The sequence below is a fragment of the Lonchura striata genome, chromosome 4A (genome assembly GCF_050655825.1).
Source record: "Lonchura striata isolate lonStrDom1 chromosome 4A, ASM5065582v1, whole genome shotgun sequence".
In the NCBI taxonomy this organism is placed as follows: Eukaryota; Metazoa; Chordata; class Aves; order Passeriformes; family Estrildidae; genus Lonchura; species Lonchura striata.
Genome location: NC_140742.1, coordinates 9020694 through 9035230, shown reverse-complemented (window position 1 = coordinate 9035230; position 14537 = coordinate 9020694). Strand labels below are relative to the sequence as shown.

Genomic DNA, 14537 nt, shown 5'->3' with positions numbered 1-14537 from the left:
AGGGTTAGGAGCTAGATGACCTTTAAGGTAGTTTCTGTCCTTCCTTCCTCTCCTTCCTTCCTCTCCTTCTTTCCCTCTAAGCAAAATAACCCACAACGTACAATACAAAGTATTTCTGAAGTAACTTTCTTGTAGATTAAACCCATCACCATACAAAATAATTAGAAAGTCTAGACAGGGAAGCTAGACACTTTGAAAAAAGAAAACACCACCAGGTATTTTCTAATATTACCTTAAAGACATGCAAGCTTAACAAGTTTTCTGTACAGCCAGCTAGGTGATGGCAGATCCAACCCATTATTCACTTGTTCCTCACTAGAAAGCAGTTGTGTAGGTGAGCTGCCTCTCACTCAATAACTGGTCACATTAGTATCTAAGGAAAGGATATTTCAGCAGTGCATGACTTAGTTTCCTGGGTCAAGCCTGCAACGACAGCAAACTGCGATAAACAAGGTTGTATCATTGTTATTTATTGAACATAACTATGTGAGTTTTCTCACTGTCCCTTGGAACAGGTTTCAGTTTTCTATTTCAAAATTAAATACAACTCTGAGGTTAGGGTTTTCCTACAGACTGTACAACCTAGAGGTAGCAGACCTATACCTATATTCTCAATCAGGACAGTTATCTTAGCTTTTAAATTGCTTAAGCAGTACGTAACATTCAGATGTAATTCCTGGAATGACATTACCAAGCCACAAGCAGAAACATAGCCAAGAGTATTCCTTTTATGTATTTAAACAAGCTTTGTGTTCAGAGTTTCTTCCAACCATCTTCCTCCCCAGCCTAATCCTGAAGCTTCCAGAGAAGTTTGTCTATGTGCCCTGGTTGCCAGGCTTTAAAATAAACTAATTTGGTTGTGATGCTGCTCTGGCATTCCTTGACTCCTTTCCCAGAGAAGACTTCCACACTGCTCCAGCTTGATCCCAGGGAGGATATTCTACAATGGCAAAAGACTTCAGTTTACAGTGGTTTGCTCCCTGAAATACAGAATATAAAATAGATCGTATTGACATAATTTGCTTAATTACAGGCAAGGATCTGGTTTCCTGCATCCAGGGGGCACACTCTCGGACCTTGAAAAAATAGCTTTGTGTGGCTACATTAAAACCTTTTATTCAAGAGGTAAAACATTAAAGTTTCTCAAGTTGCAGGTTTGGAAAAGCAGTAGGGGTATATAATGACTGTGCTGCTGCAAACTGATCTCAAATGCCAGTTTGCCTGTTTGAATTTGGAAAAATTATGCAGAAGGAAAAAAAATCACATAGAGTATACTGGAAATTTGTATTATCAAAGCACAAGTTTATCTTTTAAGAAAAAAAACCCTCAAACAAATGTCAGCATATAATAACTCCTAAGAAACCTTCCTAACACAAGAAGAAACAACTGTGGAGAAGGCACCCAGACCAGAACAACATTAGTTAGTAAACATAGTATCTATGTCTTATCCATTTGTATAGTCAGAAAACAAAGACATGCTTTTAGGCACACAAAATTGTAACAGAAATACACTCCCACAGTAAATATATGTGTAACCCTTGGTCTCAGGTTGTGATTGCATACATAGAAATTAGTCCATTGCAGAGTGGAAATGGCTGGTACACCCCCTCTGCCTGCAGTCCCTACCATGTGTATCCCACGAACACCACCCGTCCTAGTCACAACTGTATTGGTCCAGAAGAAGAGGTAAAGTGACTGTTTATAGCAAGGTGGATGAAGGACATAAAAGGTGTATAAACATATATATATATATATATATATATAAAAGTTTGTACAATTGCATTTAGAATACTGCAAGAGACAAAAAAACCAAACTGAAATCTGAAGGAATAGTTGAAAAAATAACTACCCTACCTTCCTACCTTGAATCCCCTTGGGAATGCTAAATTCAGAACAACCAAGGAAGTGGGGACGGTGCCATCAGCCGCACATGGGCAAGCATTGCACCACTGGGAGCTGACAGCTGTACTGTGCAGAGGCAGGACAGTGCTTTCCCACCAGGAAAACACCTGCAAGCCAGTACTAAACCAGGGAAAGGTTGACATTAACCCTCACACACCACTCAGGAGCTGTGGTGGTTGAACTACTTGAACTACCTTTGCTACAGAACAAAGGAAAACACGGTATTGCACCACAACCAAGCGTTTACTCTGTCTGTGCGAGGCAGCTGCTGAGGAGTAACTTTTTCTCTTTGGCTTATTTTTAATATAATGCACACACACAGTGACCACAGGATGAAGATGCTGGCAGCAGGCGGCTGCAGCCGAGAGTGGCCGTGCAGGTCACGGGTGAAGGACCGGGCAGGAAGAGGAGCCACTGTGTGAAAATGCCAATCACTTGTTTTTAGAATTTTAAAAAGTTTAATAATAATAAAATGATTATAAAAATAGTAATACAATTAGAGTAATATAAATTTAGAGTTAGGACAATTACAAGATAATAAAAAGCAAGGAATTACGGACGTCTGGATGTTTTTGGGCACTAAGCTGCCAAAAACATGTTTTGTGAACAAAGGATTAACCCTTAAAAACCATAAACTGTTGCATATTCATACATACTTCATGGTTATGCATAGATTCTGTTTAAAACAAGAAATCCTGTCTGGTATATGTCAACTGCTTCTTTCAATCCCCATAGTGTCTTCGAGTCTGAACAAGGCCTGAAGAATTTAGCTTCTTCTGATAAGAAAACCATAAATTCCTCTTCTCTGGATGATTTAGGTGTTCTGTGACTGTTATCTCAAAGTGAGTATCTCATTCTTTAAAAAAACCCCACATACATAGTTACTATTTTATATTGTGTTATAACCTAGAAATATATTTAACACACCACTTAAGAGAATTAACACAGCATGACTTTCTAACATTACCCATCCAATATTCGTTGTAATATTTGCGAAAAGCCAATCACAAAGCACGCATTTTTCACACGCTGGCCCCTCCTGGCACTCGCTTGGCGAACCGCTCCTCGAGAGCACCCGCGGCGCTCCCGGCCCGCCCGGCGTGCGGCCGCGCTGCGGCGGCGGGCGAGGCGGGCGCAGCGCAGGAGCCGCGCCCGGGGGCGGCCCGGGGGCGCGGCCGCGCTCCGCCCCGGGTGGCGGCCGAAGGGCCGGCGGTGCCGCGGAGCCGCGGGTAAGAGCGGCCGGGGGGGGCGAGCCGAGCCGAGCCGAACCGAGCCGAGCCGAGCCGGGCCGGGCCGCGGTGCCCGCTCCGCCGGGAAAGTTGTGGCGGCTGCCGGGGCGGCTCCGCTGGGGCCGCCCGAGCCCGCGGGGCTGCCGGGACGGGCGGGCCGAGCCTGCCTCCGCTCCGGCGCTGTGCGGGCGGCGGGCCGGGCCGGAGGAGCCCGGAGGGAGCGGAGGGCGCGGCGGGTCTGGGCCCGGGGGCTCTGGGCGCTGGGCCCGGCCCGGCTCGGCCCGGCCCGGCTCGGTTCGGTCCGGCTCGGCCCGGCTCGGCTCGGCTCGGCCCGGCTCGGGCAGCCCGAGCTGGGTCCGCACCTGCCGGGCCGGCAGCCGGGGCGGGGTCGCGGTGCCGCGGCTCCCGCTGAAGCCGCCGGGGCCGGGCCCTGCCCGCCCGGCTGCCCCCGGAGCTCGGGGACCGCGGCCTTCAGAGGCTGCATGCACCGGGCTGGGGCTGGCGGTGTGTGTGTGCTTGTGTGTGTGTGTGTGTCATCCTCGCCTCAGACAGCGGGGAGCACACCGGTGCTGGGAGTGTTCGCTTCAAAGCGCTCCGTTATTGCAGTGTTCGTGAGAGCAGCGGCACTTCAGTTAATTTTGCATAGAGCAGGCTGGAAAAACTCATTTGTTAAAAATCAGTTTAAAGCTCTTCTTTATACTTCTCCTAGTGTCTGGTAAGTGCTTGTCATAGAATCACTGGGGTTGGAAAAGCCCTCTAAGGTCACAGAGTCTAACCAGTAACATTTACCATGTTTACTGCTAAACGATGTCTCCAAATGCCATAGCCACAAACCATTTGTAGGCTTCCAGGGATCACGTTTCCAGCCTCTTCCAATGCCTGATCACCATTTCACTGGAAAAGTTTTTCCTAATATCCAACCTAAACCTCCTCTGATGTAATGTGAGGCCATTTCCTCTCTCATTACCTGGGAGAGGTGACCAGCACCCACCTGGATCCAGCCTCCTTTCAGGTGATTGTAGAGAAACATAAGGTCTCTCTGAGTATCTTCTTCTCCAGGCTAAACAACTCCAGCTTTTTTCCCCTGCATGATAAACTCTGCTGCTGGGGATCAGTACATACAGTTGCCACATTGCATTAGCTTATAGTGCTCCTACATACTCACTCTGCAGAATTAAAATATTTCCTCTGCCTTGAGCTTGCCTTCACCTCTGCTGGTGGGATTTCTTGAGGGTTACACTGTCCATGAGAGCATGGGAAGTAACCTAGGAAAATATGGGTTTTTTTTTCTCTTTAAAAGAACCTTTTATCCTGACCTGGTTGATGGTATGGTCTCTAAAATGGCTGTGATGGCCCAGGGCCTGGCATGAGTGACCAACTGGAAAACTCGGGATGGTAAGAGTTGTTTGAGCTAGCAGTACAGTGAGCAAATGTGAGGGGTGCCTTTGGAACAATTATTCCCAGTACTTGCATGTTGCTCGTATGGACTATGTGAGTGTTTCAGGTTAGATATTGCCAGGTTGTTTATTTTTCCCAGAAGTGTAAGTTTGTTTTAAAGTATGAACTTAGGTGACACAATTTAGGGTGTTGTAAGATAAGGACAGTTCAGCCTTCAGTTATTGTAGTAAATCCTAGTGCAAGGGCAGATGTGTTCCAATTGTTTTCACCATGGCAGAGTGGCCAAAAGGAAATAATAATTTGGAAAAGGGGTTGAAAGTCAAATTCCTTGTAATTTGTCAGTTGCAGCAGTTAAGGTAGTGGCTTATTGATAGGCCAGGGTTGATTCCAAAAGGCCATGCTGCTGAGCAGCAATTCAGTGCATCAGCCAGTAAATAATTCTATGCCTTGTTCACAGTTATGTAGAGAGAAATAAATATATGATGCTTGAAGAGCTCCTGGCTATGAGCACAAGTGGGGAAGAGCAAGGGTAATGGTGTGCACTAACAAAACACTGTAGTTTACTCAGCTCTATGAAGAAAATTTAGGGCTTTTAGGTGATTTATTGCAGTAGTAGGAAGATGGTTGCAGCTGTGATGGTGTAAGGGTATAAGTGAAAGAAGATTTACAAGAGCAGGATAATATATCAGTTGGTTCAATAGAAGATGTACTTGCAAAACAGAGCAAGATTTTGTGTACACCAGGTGGTCTGCAGGCTTGACATTCACATCTCTACAGGCTGTAACAACAGAGTCCTGGGTGTTTTAACCTGTTGCACAACAAATCTTAATGGGGTGGCAGAAGTTTGGTTGGAACTAACTTGGTGGAAAGCTTTAGGAAGCTCTTTATTTTAATGCACAGTGGGTGGAAAGGACTCTAGAGATTACTCATTGCTTCAGTCTTGTAGAAAGTGCTTTGTGTATCTGTTTTGCTTAAATGAGACACTGAAGGTGTGTCTCTATACATACACAGCTGTGTGCAGAGATTAATCCTGAGGGATTCAGCCTTGCCTGACAAAGTTAAAATTAATTCTGAGTGCATTTGGCTGCAGTTCCCTAAGAGGAGCGATTCAGTGCTGCAGTCTGTGCTGTAGCTGCTGCTTCCAGAGATTCCTGGTTATTTTATATTAATGGCACCAGCTTTTTCTCCAGTACATATGTGGGTTTTTTCTTTGTCATTCTCCATAAAGTGTAGTCACCCTCTTTTATCAAACAGTTTCTGTGCTTCCCTTGTACATTCCCATGTTGAAAGAAAACAGGCATTTTTCAAGTAATAACAGTATCATTTATAACCTGTGAAAACCATCTTACAAACTTTTTTGTCATGTTCCTTCAGTGGAAGCTTTTATGTGGCACTCTTGCAGTTCTCTTTGTATATGTATCTTTTTTTTTTCTCCATTTCATTTAGTTTGTATTTATGTTAAAATGATGTCTATAAAATAAAGAAAAATATAGCATATGGACAGCATTAAAATACACTAAGCTTTACTTGTAACTAGGTGCTGAGATTTTGTGGAAGAAATTGGCACAGATGGTGGTTTGCCAACTTCTGTTTTTTTTCCTTGGATTTAGGCCTGAAGAGTCCTTGATAACCAGTGGAAGCGTCTCTGTAAACTTTTTGTACAATTAAGCATGTGAGGGGGAAAAAAATCCTTTTGTGACTATCCTGTTTGTACAAGATGTAGGTGTACTGATATATGGAGTTCAGGTATCTGAACTTATCCCCTTTAATCAAAACCCAGCATTATACTCTTTTGATTTCCTGAAAAATTTCTCTGGTAAACTAAAGGTTGCCAATATTTTCAGTGTAGTTGGCACTGAAACTGTGAGATGTTCTCAGGAACCGATGAGACTCTGAAAGATACTTAGTTTCTTGTTGTTAAATATGAAGTAGGTGTAACAGCTGTCTGGTGATTATTGGCCTGGGAAGGGTACCTGTTCTCTTCTCTGTACCTTTTTCTTTAAGTATGTTGAGAGATGAATCCATTGAAGTGGATTTTTATAATGCCTAGTGTGGCATTATAAAACAAGATGTGCAACCTGTAAGCTTAATTTCAGCAGCCTATTGATTTACCTCTATAAGCACTTATTAGGGAGTATCCTATTTCATTTTTTAATCCCAGCTGGTAATTTCTAAACTGTGACCCTGAAATATCCCTCTGTGCTGGAAATGCTGGAAATAATGCTTCCTATTACCTTTTTTTTTTTTTTTTTTTTCTTTTGGAGAGACAGACCTTGATGCAACTTACTTGAGTGTTTTCTTTTAATGTGCTCACATCTGGGCATTTGAAGCTGATGAAATGCAGCACACATCAACAGAATCCATGATTTTTTAAGCAAGCAAACAAGCATTTGATCCAAAATATGTTGCTCTAAGAGTCAGTGAACTCTAGTTTTGGCAGAACTGCATGACTCATGCAACTAGGAATGCTGTGCTGAATATGCTGAATTTTGAGTCCCCAGAAGAGCCTACCAGGAATGAGTTGGCTCAAAGGCATGATGGCAGACTGTGAGCCCTGATGTCACAGCAGGAAGAGACATTTGAGAGAGGGTTGTTTGAGCTGGATTGACAACCCAGAATGAACTTCAGAAGTTCTGGCATGTCAGGTTAGAGAGAGGCATTCTCAGGAGTGTAGTGGTATTTTGGTGTCACCTGAGGTCTCTCATTTTCTCAGCAGGTTGTCAGTGTTTGTATAAATACACAGCAAACTGGGCTGCTAAGTCTGATTCTGCCTCTTCTGCAACAGGTGGCTTTTAAAACAAGCCAGACATTTTTAGTGAAGGAACCATAAGACAGAGAGGCCTGGAAAGACTAAAGCTGCAAGAACAGGAACATGTTTGAAAAAGAGGGAAAAAAAGAGAGTGGGTTGAAAGGTGAGAGTATATTTTTAGAGAATGTCCCATTTTCTTGAGAGTTGTTACACTTCATCATACCAAGTAAAATACAGGCAGACTGGCTGTGTAAAAATCCAGGCTTGGAGGAAACGGGAGTTGAAGAAACTGAAACAATACTATGTAGTTGTTACTTTATATATAGGAAAGAAAACCACTTTGAAAATTCTGCATTTAAGGCATCCCATGCAGGGTCTGGATTATGAGAAACGTTGAATTGGAGATATGCCAAGGTCCCTTTCAGATTGGATTATTCTGTGATTCTGTGGGCCTACAGTGAAATCAAAGAGCTGTTACTCTCAAATTTGTTCTGAGGATTGTTTCCTTAAGGTTCTGCATGTGGGCTTTTTGTATTGTCCTTATGCCCTGAAATAAAATTAATGTGATGTACATTTCTCAGTACCTTCCAGTTGAATGGATAGTCCAAAGCTATGAAATGAATACTTTTCTGTCTTTACCCATTTTAATGGTGATATCTTTAGTGCAGTGTTCTTAAATTTGCACATGAGTAATAGTAGTATATTGAAGTTTTAAATCTTTAGATAATGTGTTTGGATGGCATCCTAAACTGTCATTAGTAATCAATCATGTTATGCACCTTCTTGAAAAAACAGACACTTAGAATGCAGAGCATAATGAATCTAATACTAGGTCTCTAAAAGCACTGCTATGCTTGCATTGCTAATTCTTCCTTATTCAAACACTTATTTAAAAACTGGTTTTAAACACTCATTTGTGTGAACACTGTTCCTCGAATTTTCTGAAGGTTTTTGTGATGTGTCATATTGATTATATGGTAGAGCTACTTCCAAAGTTTCCAAAAAGTGGTGATAGCCTGTTGAGGTTTAACCCCAGCTGGTAATTAAGTCCTACAACAGCTGCTCGCTCCCTCCCCCTCTCCCCATTGGGATGGGAGGAGAATCACAAAAGTAAAAGTGAGAAAACTGAAGGTTGAGATCGAGACAGTTTCATAGGTAAAGCAAAGGCTACAAGAGAAGCAAACCAAGGAATTCATTCCCCACTTCCTCAGGGCAGGCAGGTATTCTGCATCCCCAGGACAGCAGGGCTCCACCCCACATAAGTGACTTGGGAAGACAAAAACCATCCCTCCAAATGCCCCCCCTTCCTCCTCCTCCTCTAGCTTTATTGCTGAGCATGAGGCCATATGGTCTGGGATATCCTTTGGGTCAGTTGGGATCAGCTGTCCTGGCTGTGTCCTCTCCCATTTCCTTGTTCGTCCCCAGCCTCCTCACTGGTGGGGTGGGTGTGGAGCAGAAAAAGCCTTGGCTCTGGGTAAGCCTTGCTCACTGATAACCCCTGAATTACTCTTGTAATACCTCTTAAATGGAACCCTCATGCTAATCTGTAGGGGAGATTTGTTAATTTAAGAATTGGATCCAAATGATTAGTCTCTAGTTGTGTCCTTGGGGACAAACAGTCATGTGATGCTGTTGTCTTGGCGGTGCTTCTAAAGGAAACCCAAGAGTACAGACAGTTTGAAGAGACCACTTTCTAACTGTGGGGATCAGTTGGGTGTGTGTAATTTATGTTTTTTTAAAAGATGTTATTTAAGCAAACAACATTCCCTGTTAGCCAAATGTGATTCTTGATGACTGCTTATTATTAGTGCTTCAAAGACTTACACCCAATTCCCCAGGACGCACAATGTACAACAAGTGTCATCTAAATTGTCCCATATTGATAATTACCTAGAAAAAGACGTGGTGATGAAAAGAAGTTCAAGAGAGAAAAAGGAAAGCTAAGCGCAAGAGGAGAGAAGAGAGGCAGATAGATGGAGATGAGGAACATCCCCCAAAGCAGCAGAAGGTACCGGCTGAAGAACAGCAGTGGCCAGAGAATATGCCTGAATGGGAAGAAAGGAAATCCCTGCTAGCTCAGAGAAGAGTGGAGTCTGTCAGACTGCTTACAGTGCTGTTAAATCGTGTGAAAGTAAGACTCTTTTAAAACGTATTTTAAACTTTTAAGGATATCTATTAGAGCTTGAATAATATACCAGACATTTGATATCTTGATGCTATTCAGAAGATTGCTCTGGGGCTGACTGAACACTGAGAAGGTCTGAGGTCTGTGTCATGGGACAATCTGCTCTCAGTCTTGCCCTGAGAGCAAACATAGTGCATTTTCATCCAGAAACTTTGCCTTTGTGCTTTTCAAGACCTTGTCTTTACTGAGTGAAAAATAGGGCTGGAAAGGCTGTTTTAGCTCTATTAGACTTGATCCAGTATTGCAAGCAAGGAACATAAGTGATGCTCTCTCTGCTTGTTTTGGTCTCAGGTCTACAAGTGACTGAACTAAATTGGCAAAGATTATACCCGTTGGATTTCTAATAGCCTCTTACTTTTCTTGGCCAGCTCTCATTAGCAGGCTTATTTCAGTTTGATTCAGATAATATCTTGAGAAAGTCAGCAGAGAAGTGATAAAAATTTGAGTGTTTTGCACACAGATTAATGCTAGCAGCTTTAATTTAGTGCTTTGGGCAAAAAAGGTTTCAAATGAAAACGGTGGTTTTAATTTCCAATATGACTTTGTCTCCACTATTTGCAAAGAAAAATTTGCTTGCAGCTTTTAACAAATGTGTATTTTTCTCAGTCCTTAATGCAAAAGATTTCTAAGGGACTGTAATTTACTATGAGTTGAAGTCAGAGGCCATCCTTGCCATTCAGCCTGAATTTTAGGGCCCCATTACATCTGACATAGCCTTCTTAATTACGAACATGGTATGTTAAATATATTTCTATTTTCTTGATTTCGCAGTTGGCAAGTCAAAAAGCGGATCCTTCACTGGGTGTAAAGAAGGACAATTCATTTTCTGAAACAGCATTTAAAGACATACAGCAGGAGCTGATTAACTCCCTTTATCGTACGCACAAAGAGCTGAAACGTAAGGAGTTTAAGTGCCCGTTAACCCAAAAAGGTAGTGGTTTATGCTGTGAGGAAGGAGATGTGAGTAACTTCCATGCACCTGCTTGTCCCTTAGTCAGGACAATTTTAAATGATCCCTCTCCAGCCCCGAGCTCTGACGGACTGCCTGGCAGAGATGTGGGCAACTCCTCCACCGAAGGCTGCGGGCCTTTGCTGATCACAGTTACCCAGGACGGCAGGGTCATCCAACCTCTCCGTGGAAGGCACCGCCCGCCACTGGATGTAGTTCACACACAGACATTGCCTGAGGAAGATGATTGCAGAAAGCAAAAGGTTTATGAGACTGATGAATTCATCCATTATTTATTAAACTACTATCAGACACCACACTATGCACGCGTTTGCTTAGAGCCAAAAACCACTGCGAACAAGTCCCGGTGGAAGCGAGTGGTGTCTGATGATGGTAGTGGGTTTAGCACCAGCTTGAGTAATAAACATGGTCAGCACTTCAGAGAATTGAGTCCTGTACAAAACCTCCACAAGAGAAATCGTAGTAGTGATAGTAATTTTAGGCTGGTGATCACTCTTGGGGAACTTGAGTCAACAGACAAAGTGTTGGAAAGCAAGGTCCATGGGGGCAAGCTTGCAAAAAAGCTGCAGGTGCAGAGGAATTACTCACTTGCTGTTGATAACTTACCATGTGCTGGACTGAATCATTCTTTGGAGTGCACTACTGTTACTCATAAGGAGGAATTCAAAGAAGATGGTAGAGATGAAGGCACTGTACCATATGGAACATGTAGATCTGCTTGCAGATTAAAGGATTTGTTGGAAGAGATCAGTGATTCTGAGTACCTTAGAGAGGCATGTGGCGGCTCAGTGAAGAGAGCAGAAAGAAGGTATGAAGAAATTTACAGCAGTTGTAATAAAGGTTGCTTGTCTGCAAGAGCTGGGGAAAGAAAATTACTGATTTACCATAAAAATGTAGCTCTGGAAGGTCAAGAGAAGGAAATCAGCCAATGTAAATCCTGTTCTAATTCTGTCCATGAGGGCTTGGCAAAGCAGTGTGAACGTAAACTTAAAAAGTCATGCAAGAGGTCTAGTAGTAAATTAAGATATGAAGGAAAGAAAAGTGAGAGACAATCCAGGGAAAAGGAGAAAAATGATCATAAAATGAAGAAAAAGCGAAAAAAACTGTCTTCTAATCTTTTATCTGATGAATGTGGCTTTTCAGAGACGGACAGTTGCATGCAGCTGGAGTCGCTCAGAAAGATACAGAGAAAATGTAAGAAAATGTTGCACAAAAAAGTGAAATTCAAGACACATCACATCTCTATGGCAGCACCAGATGTTACCCCTCATGAAGGCTCGCCCCTTCAGGAGACCCACCAGAGGAGAGGTGAGAGAGGGACAGCACATCTAAGGGGATTGAATTTGACAGGTCTGTGGCAGGTAAGATTGCCACAGTTCTTACAGTGATGAATGGTTTTTTATTTTAAAAGGCATAAGCATGGTATAAAAAAAAAAAACAACAGTGCAACTTCTCTGCAATTAAGGGTTTGTTCAGTTTAGCTCTGAAACACACAGCTGCACCTCAAGAGTAATATTTGTATACTTAACTGGGTAGCACAGTATCTGTCCTGGCACTAGCAGATGGTGGTTATTCTGTTAACAACATATATGGTAACAACATGCTGTAGACAACTAGAACACTGATAGACAATTTGATGTGTGGCACAGCTGTGTGAGAAGTACTGTCTCAGGTGAGTAAACTTTTACGTTGCTAAAAAAATACATCTGATGTTCATACAGGATTGCTACTGGCTGTTCTTACAGCCTTTTTTACAATTTACTGTGCTTCCAGTTCGTTGGTGGATATCCTTACAGCCTGACAAACCCATTTCAAGTCACTTTCTCTTTATCTACAGGAGATGAGAGGAAACTAATGTTGAGAAGACAGATGGATACAGATGTCAGAGGATGCCCTCTATTTCCTCTTGAAATAATTCAGACAAACCCCTTCTCAGATACTGTCTGTGGAGGAGAGCCCAGAAGAGGATGCTGAACAGCTACTGTATTATAGCTCTGAAGTTTTTATAAAGAAGTGGGAGAGGAAAGCCCTTTGGTCATTAAAAGGTATATGAACTACTGGGTTGGTTTTTAATTTTTCTTTTTTTTTGCTTATGTAATTCCTTTGGTTAGAATATCTAACTGGTGTAGTGAGGCACAGAAGCAGAATCTGTGTTTGCCTTTTGGATAACAGGACCAAAACTTTCCCCAGAGCCAGAATAAACTTTCATGGACTAGTGGCTAAAGAACTTGAAAGGGCACAGACCAAGATCTTGGAGCATTACACTTTAAATGCAGAGAATCATGAAAATGACAGTATTTACTAATAATGAGTAATTGTGAAAAAACCTAATTGTCAGTGTTAGAGCAAGCATATGACATGCCTCCTCTATCAGATTGTTATATTGATGGGACTGGAAGGTGTGGGGGACATTTATACTCATTTTTGATAAGTATTAGATTTCCAAATGTGAAAAAAGTCCCATCTTCTGTAAAACTCACACTAGAAGATTCCTTGGTTTCTATTCACAATTCTAGAGGTGTTTCTGAAAACTCGCTGGCTTTTGGGAGGATTTCACTGAACTTATGCTCAGTGTAGTGCTTCCAGGAGTCTGAATGGTTGTCTAAGCAAAGCTCTGAGTGTCAGATAATGAAAGGGCAGTGCATCTCAGCCTGCTGACGGTCCCCATGTAAATGCAGGTTGACAGTTCACAAGATTGTGAAGGCACATATAGTGAGGTAGCTGTTTAGTATGAGTTTGCCTACAAATGCTTTCCAGAGGAATTGTGAAATGTTGTCCGAGTTGTGCTGCATGTAGATAAAAATGGGAAAATGCAGTCTAGGAGCTTGAATGATATCCATATTTAGTCATCTGGCTGTATCTAGAAGACAGCCACAATTGCTTTTGGACGAAGTCCCTTAGCAAGGTACAGAGTTTGAAGTTCAATACACTGATTATTACAGCTTTCATTTTATTATGCTTTATTTATTACATGTCAGTAGACGAAGTTAATGTGAAAATGTTGCCGTCATTAGATAAGATCTTACTCATGTTTGTAACTTTTGCTCTAATAAATAGTTATAAAAAAGAATATTTGTAATTGTTTGTGGTAATAGGTTTTCCCCCAGTCTTCAATACTGGTGATTCCTCTAGGCTTCTAAGCTAGATTTTATCAGTCTTTCTGTTCATATGTCCAGACGTTGAGTGCCTTTTCAGGGTCATGAATGACAAATGCTTGCTACTCAAAGTACTGTTAATCTATTACTTTTATCTAAAAAATGTTATTTTCTTGACAGAAATATTTTCTGACTATTTTGAAGAACATTTATGCCCCTCTCAAACTCCCCTTTAGTATTTTATACAGTTATAATGAAGAGGGACTATTGTATTTGGTGACCGTGTAAAATGTTTTCAGTTGCACTGATGTGACATACCAAGGGTGTTTTTTCTCTATGCAATATTTGCAGATTAAAGTAAAAAAATTTCCCCCTCTGTCAGTCTATACAGCTTTGTGTCCATGAGTACCCATTTCCCATGAGACAGGCCTTTTGGTAACAGGTGAGGAAATATTTCTTTTTGTTGATCTGGGGGAGAAGGAACTAAAGCTTTCCTTCAGTGTAAATTTCCAGTATTTTATCAACATGTTGTCACAATAAACAGTAACAAATAAATACTCCATTTCTGTAATTGCTTCATGCGTTCACCTGTATTGACTGAAATTGATAGAGGATTTGCTTTATCTCCCAAGTCCTCATTCCATGTAAAACATCGTTAGTTAATAAAATATGCATGCACTTTAAAATATGAGACATCATTGTAATCTTCATATTGAAAGTGAACTTCTGTGTTTCCTATTTGTCATTGTTTAGAACCTGACTTCAGGTGTTTAAATAATAATTTTGCTTTTCACAAAATCATAGAATGGTTTGGATCAGGACCTTAAAAATCATCTTGTTCCACCCCCCATGCCAAGGGCATGGGCACCTTCCACCTGCTCCAGCAGTGTCCAACCTGGCCTTGAACACTTCCAGGGATGGGGCATCCAGTTTCTTGTGGCAGCCTCTGCCACAGCCTCACCACGCTCACAGGGAAGGATTTCTTTTTCCTGTCAGCACATTTAATAGG

General features: G+C 42.1%; 1 protein-coding gene across 5 annotated transcripts; it reads left to right on the top strand.

Moving 5' to 3' along the window:
* The first annotated feature begins 3067 nt into the window (after positions 1–3067).
* Positions 3068–14099, top strand: LOC110480505 (A-kinase anchor protein 17B-like). Of its 5 annotated transcripts, none has more exons than XM_077786520.2 (5): positions 3068–3131; positions 9173–9409; positions 10235–10361; positions 11577–11741; positions 12271–14099. In XM_077786520.2, exons 2-5 carry the CDS (start codon positions 9320–9322, stop codon positions 12405–12407), a joined length of 519 nt encoding a protein of 172 aa, XP_077642646.1. In that variant the 5' UTR covers positions 3068–3131; positions 9173–9319; the 3' UTR covers positions 12408–14099. The 5 variants fall into 5 exon arrangements, with proteins under 5 accessions (XP_077642646.1, XP_077642645.1, XP_085427005.1 ...); XM_077786519.2 differs by having other exon boundaries at positions 10235–10394; XM_085570879.1 differs by having other exon boundaries at positions 10235–11241.
* The last annotated feature ends 438 nt before the right edge of the window (positions 14100–14537 follow it).

What these genes read in the sequence shown, in the direction of transcription:
- LOC110480505 (XM_085570878.1), top strand. Translation starts at nt 9,320, where the DNA reads ATGCCTGAATGGGAAGAAAGGAAATCCCTGCTAGCTCAGAGAAGAGTG. An exon ending in TGCTGTTAAATCGTGTGAAA is followed by an intron (nt 9,410 to 10,234) that starts GTAAGACTCTTT and finishes TTGATTTCGCAG; the next exon opens with TTGGCAAGTCAAAAAGCGGA. An exon ending in GGAGACCCACCAGAGGAGAG is followed by an intron (nt 11,742 to 12,270) that starts GTGAGAGAGGGA and finishes CTTTATCTACAG; the next exon opens with GAGATGAGAGGAAACTAATG.